At 46.0% G+C, this 15868-nt stretch overlaps 1 protein-coding gene across 3 annotated transcripts in view; it reads left to right on the forward strand.

Moving 5' to 3' along the window:
* Positions 1 to 250: 250 nt before the first annotated feature.
* The window catches only part of MFHAS1 (multifunctional ROCO family signaling regulator 1), a 95283-nt gene continuing 79665 nt past the window's right edge, over positions 251 to 15868 (forward strand). For all 3 annotated transcript variants that reach the window (XM_054029428.1, XM_054029430.1, XM_054029429.1), the window contains exon 1: positions 251 to 3501. In XM_054029428.1, coding sequence (XP_053885403.1) covers positions 267 to 3501 — 3235 coding nt within the window. In that variant the 5' untranslated portion in view covers positions 251 to 266. The remainder of the gene's footprint in view (positions 3502 to 15868) is intronic.

A 15868-nucleotide genomic window follows, 5' to 3' on the forward strand; every position in this document is an offset into this window, starting at 1 on the left:
GCGCCGTTCCCGGCGTGGGGCCGGGCTGTGTCCCGCCCCTGGCAGAGGGGGCGGCCGGCTGGCTGCGCACGGGGGCGGGCCGGCCTGGGCCCCTCCCCCGGCGGGGCGGCGCGGCGCAGCGCGGCGCTCCCTCTCCCGGAGCCGGCCCGGCGCGGAGCATGGGCTTGGCGGCTGCCGGGGCGCCGGCGGGCTGGGGAGGTCCCGGCGCCGAGCGCTCCGCGGCCAGGCCCGGCCGGTAGCGCAGCCCCGCTCCCGCCCCCGCGGCCATGGCCGAGCCCGAGCCCCCCGCGGCGGCCCGGCGCTGGCGAGACGCCGCCCTGCGCGCACGGAAGCTGCGGAGCAACCTGCGGCAGCTGAGCCTGGGCCCCCGCGAGGAGCCGGAGCCCGCCGGGCCGCCCGCGCTCCGCCGCCCGCCGCTGCCCGCCGGGCCGGGCGAGCCGGCGGCGCTGAGCCTGGGCGGGCGCGGCCTGGAGGAGCTGCCCGAGGGGCTGGGCGCCGCGCTGGGCGGCCTGCGCGTCCTCAGCCTGCGCAGGAACCGCCTGGCCCGGCTGCCCGCCGCGCTGCGCCACCTGGGCCGCCTGGCCGAGCTCGACCTGAGCCACAACCGGCTCGGCGGCCTGGGGGACGGCGAGGCGCTGGCGCCGCTGCGGGAGCTGCGCAAGCTGAGCCTGAGCCACAACCAGCTGGGCGCGGACGGCGCGGCGCTGCCCGGGCGGCTGGGCGCGCTGCGGCAGCTGGAGGAGCTGGACCTGAGCTTCAACCGCCTGCGCCGCCTGCCCGAGGCGCTGGGCCGCCTGCAGCGCCTGCGCTCGCTGGACGTGGACCACAACCAGCTGCCCGCCTTCCCGGCGCCGCTGCTGGAGCTGGGCGCGCTGGAGGAGCTGGACTGCTCGGGCAACCGGCAGCTGCGCGTCCTGCCCGAGGGCATCGCTGCCTTGCGCTGCCTTAAGATCCTGTGGCTGAGCGGCACGGGGCTGGGCAGCCTGCCCGAGGGGCTGTGCCAGCTGGGCGCCCTGGAGAGCCTCATGCTGGACGGGAACCAGCTGCGGGCCCTGCCCGCCGGCTTCGGCCGCCTGCAGCGCCTCAAGATGCTGAACCTCTCCTCCAACGTGCTGGGTGAGTTCCCCGAGGCCGTGCTGGCCCTGCCCAGCCTGGAGGAGCTCTACCTGAGCCGCAACCAGCTCACCCTGCTGCCTGCCCGCCTCTGCCAGCTGCATCAGCTCCGCACCCTCTGGTTGGACAACAACCGCATCCGCTACCTGCCCGACTCCATCGTGCAGCTCCACAGCCTGGAGGAACTCGTGCTGCAGGGCAACCAGATCGCCATCCTGCCCGAGGGCTTTGGGCAGCTCTCCCGGGTCACCCTCTGGAAGATCAAGGACAACCCGCTCATCCAGCCCCCTTACGAGGTTTGCATGAAGGGCATCCCCTACATTGCCGCTTACCAGCAGGAGTTGGCACACTCCCAGCCCGCTCTCAAGCCCCGGCTCAAGCTGGTCCTCATGGGCCTGAAGGATGCTGGCAAGACCCTGCTGAGAAGGTGCCTGATGGAGGAGGAGCGGCAGAGAGACTCTCCCCTGGCTGCAGCTGGCAAAGATGCTGGGAGAACCCAGCAGCAACGAGACATCACCCTGGGCCTGATTCCCGAAGGTGTTGGGAAAATACAGCTAGGACATAGCCCCATTACTGAGCCCCGAGATGCTTTGTCTGCCAAAGGCTCCTCGCTAGGATATGCCTCCATTGAGCAGCAGGACCCACTGCTGTCCCCGTCCCTTAAAGTTGCTGGGAAAATCAAGTTAGAGCACCAGGACGGCTGCCTGTCTCCATCCCCAAAAGTTAATGGGGAAGCCCAGATAGGACACTTCCCCATGCTGCTGGAGCGAGACGCCCCCCTGACACCATTGGTTGCAGGACTTCCAGGCACCAGCCAGGGCATCGAGGTGACGGACTGGACGGCAGATGTAGAGAGGGGTCTGACCTTCATTGTGTATGAGCTGGCGGGCGACCCTAGCTACGATGTGATCCAATCCTTCTTCCTTTCGCCGGGAGCCCTGTATGTGCTGGTGGTGAACCTGAGTGCCTACACCCCACATTGCTTCTACTCTGCAGTAGGCTATTTCCTGCACTGGCTAGGTGCCAAAGTGCCCCATGCTGTAGTGTGCATGGTGGGCACCCATGCTGACCTGTGTGCTGAGCGGGAACTGGAGGAGAAGTGCCTGGACATCCACCACCAAATTGCCCTGCAGGAGAAGCGGGATGCTGAGGGACTCCAGAGTTTGGCCCAGCAGGTGGACAATGCCCTGGGACAGGACTTTGACCTGCGTTGCTCCAGCCCCCACACTGCCTTCTATGGGGTTTCAGACAAGAACCTGCGGCGCAAGAAGGCCCAGTTCCAGTATCTGCTCAACCACCGGCCACAGATCCTGTCGCCGGTGCTGCCCATCAGCTGCCAGGACCACTCCCAGGTGCGCCGCCTGCGGGACAAGCTTCTGTCAGTAGCTGAGCACCGGGACATCTTCCCAAACCTGCACCGGGTGCTTCCCAAGTCGTGGCAGGTGCTGGAAGAGCTGCACTTCCAGCCGCAGGCTCAGCAACTGTGGCTCAGCTGGTGGGATTCGGCGCGGCTGGGCTTGCAGGCGGGCCTGACCGAGGATCGACTCCAGAGCGCCCTGTCCTATCTGCATGAAAGTGGCAAGCTGCTGTACTTTGAGGAGCATCTGACTCTGCGGGAGTATGTATTCCACAATCTGCCCAGGCTCATTGACATCCTCAATGTCTTCTGCCAGCAGGACACCACGGTGCTGCTCCAGAAACTGCTCAGTGACACCCATATAGATGAACTGAGAACCACCCAGCTCCACCACTACGTGGAAGGGTTCCTGCTGCATGGGCTCCTTCCTGCCCATGTTATCCGCCTGCTGCTTAAGCCCCATATCCAGAGCCGGGAGGACCTGCAGCTTATCCTGGAGCTGCTGGAGAAAATGGGGCTCTGCTACTGCATCAATAAGCCCAAATGCAAACCCCTTAATGGGGCCACTGCCTGGTACAAGTTCCCCTGCTATGTGAAGAACGAGGTGCCCCATGCAGAGGCGTGGATTAATGGTACAAACCTGAGTGGACAGTCTCTTGTCATTGAACAGTTGCAGATTGAATACACCTTCCCCTTCATTTTCCCACCTGGATTATTTGCACGCTACAGTGTCCAGATTAACAGCCATGTGGTTCAGCGGTCTGATGGCAAATACCAGATTTATGCCTACAGGGGGAAGGTGCCTGTGGTGGTGAGTTACAGGCCTGCTAGGAGTACTCTGCACCCAGATACTCTGTCTATTGCTAGTCACGCATCTCTACCAAATATATGGACAGCCTGGCAAGCTATTACCCCCTTAGTGGAAGAACTGAATGTACTGCTTCAAGAATGGCCAGGTCTGTACTACACTGTGCACATCCTCTGTTCCAAGTGCCTTAAAAGAGGATCGCTGAACCCCTACGCTTTTCCAGGTAAGGGGTGATTCAGATTGACTTTAGCAGCCTTTACGTGGTTTAAATCTCACTCATTCTTCCAGAGCACTGGTTTTCAAAGCTGTTTGGTTTTGTGGGTAACTTTTTGGGGGATACTTCTCTTCCCAGCCAAATTCCGTCCCTTCCCTACAACTACAGTACATAGTTACATGGGAGAACATGAGTATGGCCTGAAGGAGACAGGAGCAAAATAAACTTAATCTGCTGCATGGTCATATCCCCCCTAGCTATGTGGTCTATTTTTGTCCCTCAGGGTAGGGTCTTCACATAGAGTAAGACTTAACCCCCAAGTTGCCTGCACTCCCCGCTCTGCATTTTTCTGTTCACATTTTATTGCTTACTCAAAAAAAAAAAAAACCAAAAAAACAAAAGGAAGCTATGAAGCAGCTACTCTGAATGCAAAGAAGGTTTTTATTTAATTTTTTTTGTTTAAAAACGGCTTCAGAAAACCTCAAATTCCTGTCTAGATCTAGGAGGAATAGTCACTTCCTGAATACTGAAGGGTGCTTCATTATCCGGGTGTCAGACCTCAGTTTGAGAGCTATTGTTTGGAGAATAACTCTGAAACATTTTTTAAAACAAATTTTTGTTGATGCTTTAAGTATACGTGAAACTTTAAAGCCGGTGTTTGAAAGAGGTGGTAGTTATCACAATAGTACATGTTTAGGTAATGGAAATTTTCCGATGGCCTCTGGTTTGGATTCTGTTCCATTTAGTATGTATGCAGATGCTGCTATCTCACTTTATAGAACTGTTGCCACTTTTGCTGCTACAGCCTCAAAGAGAACCAGAAAAGGATGCGTTAGCAATCAGTGCCTGTGTTGGCATAAAATCAAAATAAACTCTCGACCTTAAGCAATGCTCTGAGCTTTCTACCCTCGCCCCCCCCCCCCCAATGAAAGTACTTTGAAATATATTTTATTTATAAAGATTTTTAATTGGAAAGGAGGTGGAATAGTACTGAAACTGAGGGTAGTAGGACTCCTGCTTCAGCTCGTGAGGTATAATGTGGACAATTTAAATATTTCTTAAGCTCTTTAAAGCAGAGAGCTGCTAGTTGTGCCCCAGCCTATGTCCTGGCTCCGTCAGTTACGTCTCCGCCTCAGTGTATTACGTTATATAAGTGACTGAAGGGAGAGCGTGAGCTTCCACTTCTGTGAGCCATTGGTAGCTATTGAAATATGAGGTGCATACCTGGACCTCTCTTTTGTGGACACACAATACAGTTTCCCTGGACTGCTGACCCATCTGGTGTTTACGCTAAATGGAATTAATTAAAAGCAAAGCAAAAAAATGAACTGCAAAGAAAATAAGTAAAATGCACAAATAACAGCAATAAGCACTGCATGTGCCTGCTTCTCCCTCTGGTGGGTGTTTGCTAACCCCTCCCTCCCCCAGGATCCATCCTGGTCCCGGATGGGGCCAGCAGTGATCATTCCTAGGCTGTAACTGTAGTGTTGATAAATGGAGAACTCCACTTCCAGCGCTTATCAGGTGAACTAAATGCATCTAAAAATAGAGTACAAAGGAAAATCTCTCTCTCTCTCTCTCTCTCTCTCTCTCAACATTGGCAAAAGCTGTTCTACTAACCTGAGTGAGAGGCATAACATAACCCCCACTCAGACCTAAAAAATCCCTTTTCCTCTTGGTGTTTAGTCTCCTGAAATTATTGTACTCTGATTTTTCCTGACTTCTTTTTTTTTTTTTTTGGTAGCTGTGTGAAAGAGTACATGAATTGAAATCTCAGTTGGAATCTGTATGTATATGCAAGAAATTCCCATCAGTAGTACTGATAAATTGTGCGTTACTCTTGTGTGTGAATGTTTTGACTAGTTAAAAGGATGCTTGGAATGACTCCTATATGTTCATAGAATCTGTTGCAACTCTAAGAAGATTAGATCAGTGCTTCTCAAAGTCAGGCTGCGCTTGTTCAGGGAAAGCCCTTGGCGGTCCGGGCCGGTTTGTTTACCTGCAGCGTTCGCAGGTTCGGCCGATTGCGGCTCCCACTGGCCACAGTTCGCCATCCCAGGCCAATGGGGGCGGTGGGAAGCGACGGCCAGCACATCCCTCGGCCCGCGTTGCTTCCCGCCACCCCCATTGGCCTGTCTCCGATCACAAGGGGACGTGCCATGAGATTAAAAGGTGAGAAATTCAAAACCGACAAAAAGGAAATAGTTTTTCATGCAATCTGTGAGCTCACTGCCACCTGAAGTCATCTGGAATTGCTAGGCTGGATGACACGTGTTTTCCAAGGTGCTAAGTGGCTAGGACAAGGGTAGGCAACCTATGGCACGCGTGCCGAAGGCGGCACGTGAGCTGACTTTCAGTGGCACTCACACTGTCCGGGGTCCTGGCCACCCGTCCGGGGGGCTCTGCATTTTAATTTAATTTTAAATGCAGCTTCTTAAACATTTTTTAAAAACCTTATTTACTTTACATACAATAAAGTTTAGTTCTATATTATAGACTTATAGAAAGAGACCTTCTAAAAACGTTAAAATGTATGACTGGCACGCGAAACCTTAAGTTAGAGTGAATAAATGAAGACTCGGCACACCACTTCTGAAAGGTTACCGACCCCTGGGCTAGGAGCTCCTGCTGTTCGCAGGTGGGTGAAGGGGAGAAAGTCGTTCTCAGTGGGAGCTGCAGGACGCTGAGCTCTTCTGAAGATTTAGCACCAGCTGACTCATGTTGAAGTTCACTTTGAAAATTGGAGTTGGAAACCACAATATCAGGTGTCAACGTGCTCGCCTTTATTTATAATTAAATTCTAGGCTGCTGTTTTTCATACAGTTGCTGTGTAGCAACATCTCATGTAATAGAGATTGAGTCTAGCATCTGGCAGCATTTTCATAGTCTGACATGGGAGCTGGGTTTCTTTTTTCTTGCCTTATTTTAAAGATAGCTGCTGTAGCTGTTTTGTTCCAGTCTTGCGTTTGTCTTATTGGAGCAAGAGGTCAATCTCCTCTAAATCTGTGGGGAAAGGCTTACTTTTATATAACCACTGGGTGTTTAAAGGTTAGACTGTGGAAAGTCACAGATCAAGCTGAATCAGTTCTGTTGAGTCGGGTTAAGAGGATAGAAGATTAGCTGTAAAATGTAAAACTCTAAAACTCTAGCGCTGTTTGTTCAATGTATCCTGGTTTTCCCTATTATTGAATGTTGGGTTTGGATAATGTAATTTGCTATAAATAATGGGATACAAACTACTTCAATCAGATCTATAGGAAAAAGGCCAAAATGCCCATCTCAGAGTGTACATACATACTATGAATTTCGTGTTTTGTTGAGGATGCCCAGCACCTGGGATGGCTGATGTATTTTTGTTCTGTATTTAGTAAATCTAAATGAAATATTACAAAGAGGAGAAAATTGGGCAAGCCCACTTACTGTATGGGAGAGATTGTCAGAAACGCAGAGATCAGTTAGGTCCCCAGCTTTTGCAGGATGGATTGATTTAAATCAGCAAGCAGAAAAGCTTGATTTAGATCATTGATTTTAATCATGTTTTGCATTTGTACATTTTATTTTTTTCTAAAGAAAGGTTGATTCTCCTTGGTTACCATTAAAACACGTTATTTGCAGCTAAACATAATCTTTACGCTACATTTGGGGGTTCTTTCTGCTGATCAGGAGGATCTGTTCTATCTATCCACATTTATTTCAGCAAATAAATAGCTTAACTTACTATGATTCATCTTAGTGTTTCTTTTTTTATGTTAGAAAATGGTGAACGATGCATTTCTTATTTACTAGATTAAGTAAGATTCTTACTTAATCTAGATTATTTATTTTTTATTATTTATTTTACTTACTAGATTTTTTATTTATAATTTGTCAAGCCCTCTTTGGATGGAAAATAAAATTCAATTAAAAATACACAACTAACATTTTATTTTTTTTGTTAAATAAAACTACTCCAAAGTGCTAGATACATAAGGGAAAAAAACTTGATCAAAACATGTTTTGCATTTAAAACTAGCTGATTTATTAAGCAAGGGAAATATCTGTAGCTAATTAATTGAACTAATTTTTTCTGATCCCCATGTCCTTCAAGATTTTAGAGCTAGTAGAGTTTATCCTCCTAGAGTTTATTCAGGTTACCTGTTTTTTCAACTCCAAGTTGGTTTCTTAACTTTGAATGAACTAGTAGTCATTGAACTGAACTAGCTGAATAAACTGAAATGAAGCAAATACTCTCTCTGCACTTGCAGAAGAGGCTACTGCTGTCAAAAGCTGGTTTAGCACTTCAGCAAGCTCTGGTTCCAGGCAGTGATGAGCTGCCAAAATATTAACAACCAGTTCCCTCCTCCTCACCCCACAAGAGGGTCGTGCCCCTCCCCTGCTCCCCCGGGACTCCTGCCCCATCCACCCCGCTTCCCTGTCCCCTAACTGCCCCCTGCCGCCCCATCCAACCCCTCCTCTCATTCCTGATGGCCCCCTGGGACTCCCTGCCCCATCCAACCACCCCTTCTCCCTGTCCCCGGAACCCCTGCCCCTGACTGCCCCCCACCGCCCCATCCAACACCCCTGCTCCTTCGTGACTGCCCCCCCCCGGACCCTTGCCCCCATTCAGTTCCCCGCCCTCTGACTATCCCGATTCCCGACCCTAATCCATCCCCCCGCCCTCTATCCAACACCTCCTCCCTGCTCCCTGCCCCCCTTACCGCACTGCCCGGAGTCGGTGGCTGCGCCGGGAGCCTCGGGGGCCGGGCCGGAGCTGTGGGCTGTCCCAGAGTTTAAATTAAAAAATTAGATTTTTGATTGAAATCAATTTTTTTTAATTTAAAAAAATCAGTATTCACCCTGACAGCTTGCACTGAAAGTCATTGGGAGGAAAAACTACTGTTTGCCACCTCTGCTCAGGATTGAGGACTAAATTATCCATGTTAAAGGCGTCTTTGTTAAGCTGCCACCACAGGGAATGGAAAATGCAGACAAACTTGCTGCACATGTTGGCAAAAATTTACAAGTTATTTGTAAAAATACTGATACTTTTTAGAAAGTGACCCATGGGTTAAAGTTACTGTGCCAAGCACATCATTGATTCCTTGATACGGTGGAACCTCAGAGTTATGAACACTTCGGGAATGAAGGTTGTTTGTAGCTCTGAAATGTTCGTAACTCTGAACAAAATGTTATGGGTGTTCTTTCAAATGTTTACAACTGATCATTGACTTAATACAGCTTTGGAACTTTCCTATGCGAAGAAAAATGCTTTTTTTAACCATCTTAATTTAAATGAATTAAGCACACAAACAGCTTCCTTACCGTTTCCATTTTTTTAAACTTTCCCTTTTTTTGTAGTAGTTTATATTTAACACCGAACAGTACTGTGTTTGCTTTTTTTTATTTGACTCTGCTGCTGCTGACTGCATACTACCAGTTCCAAATGAAGTGCATGGTTGACTGCTCAGTTCGTAACTCTGGGATTCTATTGCAGTGGTGGGCAACCTGCGGCCTGTCAGGGTAATCCGCTGGCGGGCCGCAAGACAGTCTGTTTACATTGACTGTCCACAGGCATGGCTGCCTGCAGCTCCCACTGTCCGCGGTTCGCCGTTCCTGGCCAATGGGAGCTGCGGGAAGCGGCGCGGGCTGCAGGGACATGCTGGCTGCCGGTTCCTGCAGTTCCCATTGGTAGGGAATGGTGAACCGCGGACACTGGGAGCTGCGAGTGGCTGTGCGGATGGCCAATGTAAACAAACTGTCTCACGGCCCGCCAGCGGATTACCCTGACGGGCTGCAGGTTGCTCACCGTTGTTCTACTGTATTGTTTTTTTCTTCTTTGAGTGCTTGCTCATGTCCATCCCATGCTAGGTGTGCGCACTCTCATGTGTACGGTGGTCGGAGATTTTTCCCTTAGCAGTATCGGTAGGGCCGGCTCTGGCGCCCTCTGTAGTCCTGTGCTCATGCGCTGGTATATGGAGCGCTGCCGGCGCCGCGCCCTCTCAGTTCCTTCTTACCACCAGTGATGGTGGCTGGAGCTCTTGCAAGTGCCCTTAGCGTTGTTTCTGGACTCTCAGTTGTTTTCCTGTAAATAGTTTCCTGTGAACAGTTAGTTATCTGTTGTTTGACCTGCCCCACTGCTGTTGGAGCAAGAAGAAACTGAGAGGGTGTGGGGCCGATGGCGCCCCATACACTGGCACATGAGTGTGGGACTCCAGATAGTGCCAGAGCCAGAGCCAGCCCTATGGATATTGCTAAGGGAAAAACCTCCTGCTGCTATGCATGTGGGCGCGCGCACACCTAGCATGGAATGGACATGAGCAACACATCTCGAAGAACAACCGTTACCGAAAGGTAGGTAACCGTCTTTGATAAAATGTTACTAAAGCAGTAGGAAACTTGCCAACATATTAGAAGTTCCTAGTGCAACAATTATTACAATTTTTACCCAATCAATAATCAACATTAGTATATAGTATTAAGCTTATCTGAAACTCCAAACAGCTTAAATATGTAACAACTGTGTAGAAAAGCAGTAGTTCAATAAAACTGTTCTTTAAAGGAAAGAAGATTGGTAGGCTGGAAATGTGGCCTGTCCTTTTTCATGTTGGCGCAGAGTCTGTGCCTTTTTAATGCAAATAACACTTGATTTTTTTAATAAAAATTTAAAAATAAATGCTGTAAAACCCTTATTTCCCTCTCCTCCCTCCCGCCCCTTTTCTTAAAACGTTTGGGTAGCCCCAAACTCACAAATAATACTTCAGTAAGTAGTCAGCATGTCTGCGTGCGATGCAAGCAAATTGTCAAGGGACAATATTCTAAATTACAGTTAGGAAAAAACAGTTTTTAAACAATAAGGAAAGATTACAATTATTGTACTTTGTTAAGGAATCCTGGGTAAACAATATAAAATGGGTTTATCCGAAGAAGTGGGCTATAGTCCACGAAATCTTATGCTCTAATAAATTTGTTAGTCTCTAAGGTGCCACAAGTACTCCTGTTCTTAATTCAGCAAAGTTTCCCTTAATCAGCTGGTGTCTTGGTGCCAGCGTGGCAGCACATTGCTTGAAGACAGTCATCTCTTGCTGTAGGCCCTTATGATGATTCCCCAGCTCAGCACCGAGAGTGTAATACTGTGTTCAGTTGAATGGATCTTTCAGTTTGGCTAGTGAAGCAAAACAGAATTCTGTGCCTTTATTGTATTACTTTTTAGACTTGCTGAAATTTGTTTGTGCAGGAAGTGACCTGTAAAAGGGATGCACTGCTTTGAATTGGTCTTTGTTTTGTATTATATAAATGTTAATTAACAGCCACTCATGAAGATTTTTGCTTTATGGATTAGATTGCATTCATATTAAGACTCGTTTCTGCTGTGTTTCATCACCTCTGCTAATGAGTCTTGTGAACTGGCTGGAGACACTGTTCTGTAGTGATCTCCTCCATCTCTGACCAGGTGTGTCAGAATCTTGTATTGTCTGCTTGGTTTAAAAACTTGATAACTTGTGGTTCTAGTGGCGTTAACTTACATTGTTAGGGTACAATTCAGTAGGCTTAGTGTGATTAGACTCTTATGTCTTCAATATGCGTGCCATTGACAGCAGTATGAGTGGAATTGCATTTAAGACTGGATGTTTTTTCTAAAAGGATCTGCTGTAGGAATTATTTTGGGAAAGGTGTGTGCCCTGTGTTTATGCAGGAAGTCACAATGGTCCCTTCTGGCCATGGAATCTATGAATAATCTGCTTGTGCAGAGCAAGAGTAACTTGTAAAGTAAGCTAGAGAGAAAAGGTTCAAATTTCTTTAAACATCACTGGTTTTGTGAAAATTTCTTTGAAGCGATGTTTGTTTTTAGCATTAAAGATGATAACCCTGTATGTATCTCTTACAGCGGAAAATACTGTTAATAGGCAGTCTAGTGATCAGAATCATTGAGGAGTGTTACTTTAAATAGTGGGAGCAAAAGGAGAGGGAGAAGTGTGAGGGGGAAAAAGAGACTAGAGAGAGTGAAGAGAGTGGTGAGGTGAGGTGAGGAACACACAGTTGGTCAAATGACCTTGTATGGCAGTGACTCATTGGTATTGGAAATCCAATTCTCTCTGCCTAACCAAGCAAGAGCTGCTTTCCACCTAAGCCAAGACACTTTGGGAACTGATCTGAGCTGTGTGTAAATCCACTTTCTGCTGTTTGTCAGATCTGAGCTTAGAAAGATGTTGAAATGCCACTTAAGCAGCAGTGTGGCTTTGTGGATTTGAGCACCAGGTTGGGCATTGGATGCTCTCAAGTTCTAATCTGCCAGAGATATGCAGCCTTCATCTGTGTCTGATTCCCCATCTGTAAAGTGGGGAAGATCATTCTTACCTACCTCCCTGGAGGATAATCTAATGCATGTTTGTATGGTGCTTTGCAAATATAAACCGCTGTGCAACAGTATGGGCAATACAGGTCTAACCTTCAGGCAGTGTCTTATGCTCTGCAGTCTCTTTGATGCTGGAGTATTAAGTAGGTATCTGCTTACAGTAGCTTGGCCTGAACTCTAGTCAGGAACTCTGGTTAATGACAGCACAGACTAATTGGCTGTCAGTTCCTTCTGGCTCATTGCTGGGAAAAATTAAGAGAGAGAATTCAATTAAACAAGTTATTGGTCATGTTCGAAGGTTAGAAAAACACTAAAGTAGGATTTTTTATTTGATATTTCTGTTAAGATTGGAGTCTGAATGCAGGAAAAAACTACATTTGTCTAATGAAAATAGCTTTTTGGATTAAATATAAGAAAATTACTTATTCCCCCCCGTCCCCGAGAGAATTAAGAGAACTAGCTGAAGTCAAATAGCCATTTGAATGGGCTGTTGGCCCAGGTGAACTTACAGGACACCGATTAAGGGCTATGCTATTTTCAGTCTGTCTTTGTCATCTGATTACAGAAAGGAGAGAGAGATCCTACAAAAAGCAGGATGGATAAAAATCAATGATTTAAAAAAAATTGGATTTTTTGATATGCTTTTGAGGGGAAAAAACCTGTTATATAAAGATAGATACATTATAGCTCAAAGATATCTCATCATGGAATAGGGATTATAAATTCTAATTCTATAGTATGAGACAATATTCATAGATTCTAGGACTGGAAGGGGCCTCGAGAGGTCATAGAGTCCAGTCCCCTGTCCTCATGGCAGGTCCAAATACTGTCTAGACCATCCCTGATAAACATTTATCTAACCTGCTCTTAAATATCTCTAGAGATGGAGATTCTACAACCTCCCTAGGCAATTTATTCCAGTGTTTAATCACCCTGACAGTTAGGAACTTTTTCCTAATGTCCAACCTAAACCTCCCTTGCTGCAGTTTAAGCCCATTGCTTCTTGTTCTATCCTTAGGGACTAAGATGAACAAGTTTTCTCCCTCCTCCTTATGACACTCTTTTAGATACCTGAAAAATGCTATCATGTCCCCCATATATTCATGTAATGTTTAAGAAAAAATTTGTAAATGATTTCCAATAGTTCATGGATTAGGGACCCAGTCTTATGGGGCTTCTGTATAGATTATGTAGGTTAATCTTTCTATCTACCAAATGGGATTCAGTGCTCAGTCTAGAAGGTACCATCAGAGATGCTTAGTTTTGCAGTTCTCAAACTGGACTTGTGTGTCTAGAGATAACATGCTTGTTAACAGCAAAAATGTTTTTAAATAAATAATCAATATATAGAGGTGAGAAATAACAGACCTCAACCCTATTGTCCTTCTGCAAATTTGTGTTACACAGAGTCAATCCCTTATCCCTCTCTAAAAGTGAAAAGTTTCAAAAAGTTCAATGAATAGAATATTGTTGGGGACGAAATAGATCTGGACGAGGAGAAGAAGTCTGGAGATAAATGTGAGAAGGGAGGGACAGGCAGTAGAAACAAAAGTGAAACGGTTTGAGCAGCATATTCCAGAAGTCTTGAGGTCTTTCTGAGTGTAGCCTTCATTGATTTGAGATCTAGCATACCATTTTCTCACTAGAAGGGAAACCTATAATGGCAGCAGGCTGTAAAAGTGACCCAGTTTGAGAATAAGAACTATTCAAGAAATATGTTTGATGATGTTTTAAAGAAATTCACACCAGTGAACTCTTAAGCAGTTGGATTCAGGGACTGTTGAAGTGATGATCTCATTTTTAACAGCAGTAGCTTCTTCTTTCTACACCAGCAGAATATTTTCTTCCTTTGGACTAATTAATTCCAAATTGAGAAATCGTTTGTGACCTGAAAAAGCAGGAAAACTTGTTTTTCTTTTTCAGATTATGAACAAACAGGGAAATGAAGGTAAAGACAACTGAGTTAGCTGCAGAAGCCAATATTTTAAATGTCTCATGTTGACCTGGCTGACAGTCTGTCTATTTATTTATTTATTTATTTATTTTTAAAAATTTCATTTAACTGTTTTAGTTAAAAACAATTTTAACAAAAACAAACCTGATCTTAAAAAACTTGAATGTTTAACTAAATTCAAAAATTCATATGCTTGTTTTGTTAAAATATTGTTTGCTGTTGAAGAAAAAAATCCAGAATACATAACGTTGTTGTTTTAGTTAAATAAAACAATTTAAGTGTCTGTCTGTGATGTTCTTCTCCTAATACAGCATGGCAAGAAAATCCTCCAAATATTAATGACAGTCCCAATGACTTCATAAATATCTGCTTCAATTACGTTTGGTAAATGAAATAACCAAATACTCATTCATTTTCTGGTATAGCTGTAAAACTCATCTGAAAAGTTTTCAAAATAAATCACTTAAAAATGTATAGTGTGTACCTTCTAAAAATGAAACATACATCTATCTCTGAGTTGTGAAGAATATGCATTAAGGTTAAAACAACCAACAAGAATGCACTTTTATGTAGAAAAACATGATTAAATTGAGGCTTCCCAATTAGTGATTTAAATCAATTTGATTTAAACTAAATCCACCCTGACAAAAAGTTTCTTAAAAATATCATGTAAATGTACACGCAAACCAACCACCGTGGTACCTTGGGGTTTGCGGCTAGGTATGAATATTTCTCTTTTTAAGAAAGTGATGTAACTGGTTTGAAGCACTTCAGACCATAGTACATTTCACTATAAACAAAGGACCTGATTTTAATTTAAGGAGAGAGTCAGTCATTGGAATTTGATGGGATTGTAATATGGCAGATTAATGTGAATTTGCCAATGATCCTTCTTTGATTTAGAGGAGAATAAAGAGAATTGAATAAAACAGAGCTGATTCCTGGTTAATGCCTCCAATAAGAAATTAATGATCCAAAACATAGTCTTTAGCTTTACAACAAAGAGTAGGTGGAGAATTTCTAACAGAATGGGCATTTGAAAATGGGATATGGGAGACAACTCATGTCCTGCCTTCAGAAGGACTCCTGAAGTTGTTAAAGGTAGGGCATGCAAACCAGGATGCAATCACCATGATGCTTTAGGCTGATCAAGATGAAGGCAAGAACTGTGGGAATATAGGTGGGTCCATGAGCATATAGTGCTGCCATGTGTGTGAATTGGATTTTATTTTCTGTAGCCGAGCAGTAGTCTCTCTCCAGTGGGGTTATGTCCAATCAGACTCCGAGGGTGGCTGGCTGAGTTTCCATTGTATGGTAATTCTACATTGTGCCAGGGGTGCAAATCTTTTCTTGTATTTGTCTCGGTTTGGTGATGAGACTGTAGTGGGGACATGCTCTTGGAATGAAAGGCTTGTTCAGACTTCTGCATCTGTTTGTTTACTGTGCATTTCTAAAATGCTTGTGAACATGAGGAGACTTGGCATCCTTCAAAGGACTACCTTGAAGTACCACTAAGACCTAGCATTGGCACATACCTACTGCATCTGGTGCTGCTTGCTTTTTGAGGACTGGACTAAAAGGTTATGTAGCTTACATTTCAGGGGTGTTGGGTGATGGGGGCACCTCACCTGTGTGTCATATAAAGATACATACCCCAAAACTTTGGATTTCATAATTCCTTGACTCCACAGGCCAACTGTGAAAATGCAGTAGACTTAGGATCACAGCTCATAGATGTGGAAATGCTACCTAAAGCCCATCAGATACACTGCATGTAAAATGCAGACTACGATTGATACGCAAGGCTGGCCAGAGAGTGGCAGAGCCCCAAGGTTGTTCAGATGGTATTCTGCACATTTCTAGACCATTTAGGGTATAATTGTAACCTTAACTTCAGACCGCCATTACAAAGCTGAAAGTCTGTTGAGAGCTCCAGACTTCTCTAAAGCCTTAAGTAAATGATGATAATTAAGTTGGAGTTCAGGTTGTGAGTTTGGCGAGGTGTTTCTTTTGGTCTGGAAGCAGACTTCATATGGTGTATTGCTACGTCTATTTGGAACTTTTTTTGTTAAGTAGGAGCTCTCACTATG

The sequence above is a fragment of the Malaclemys terrapin genome, chromosome 5 (genome assembly GCF_027887155.1).
Source record: "Malaclemys terrapin pileata isolate rMalTer1 chromosome 5, rMalTer1.hap1, whole genome shotgun sequence".
Classification (NCBI taxonomy): Eukaryota; Metazoa; Chordata; order Testudines; family Emydidae; genus Malaclemys; species Malaclemys terrapin.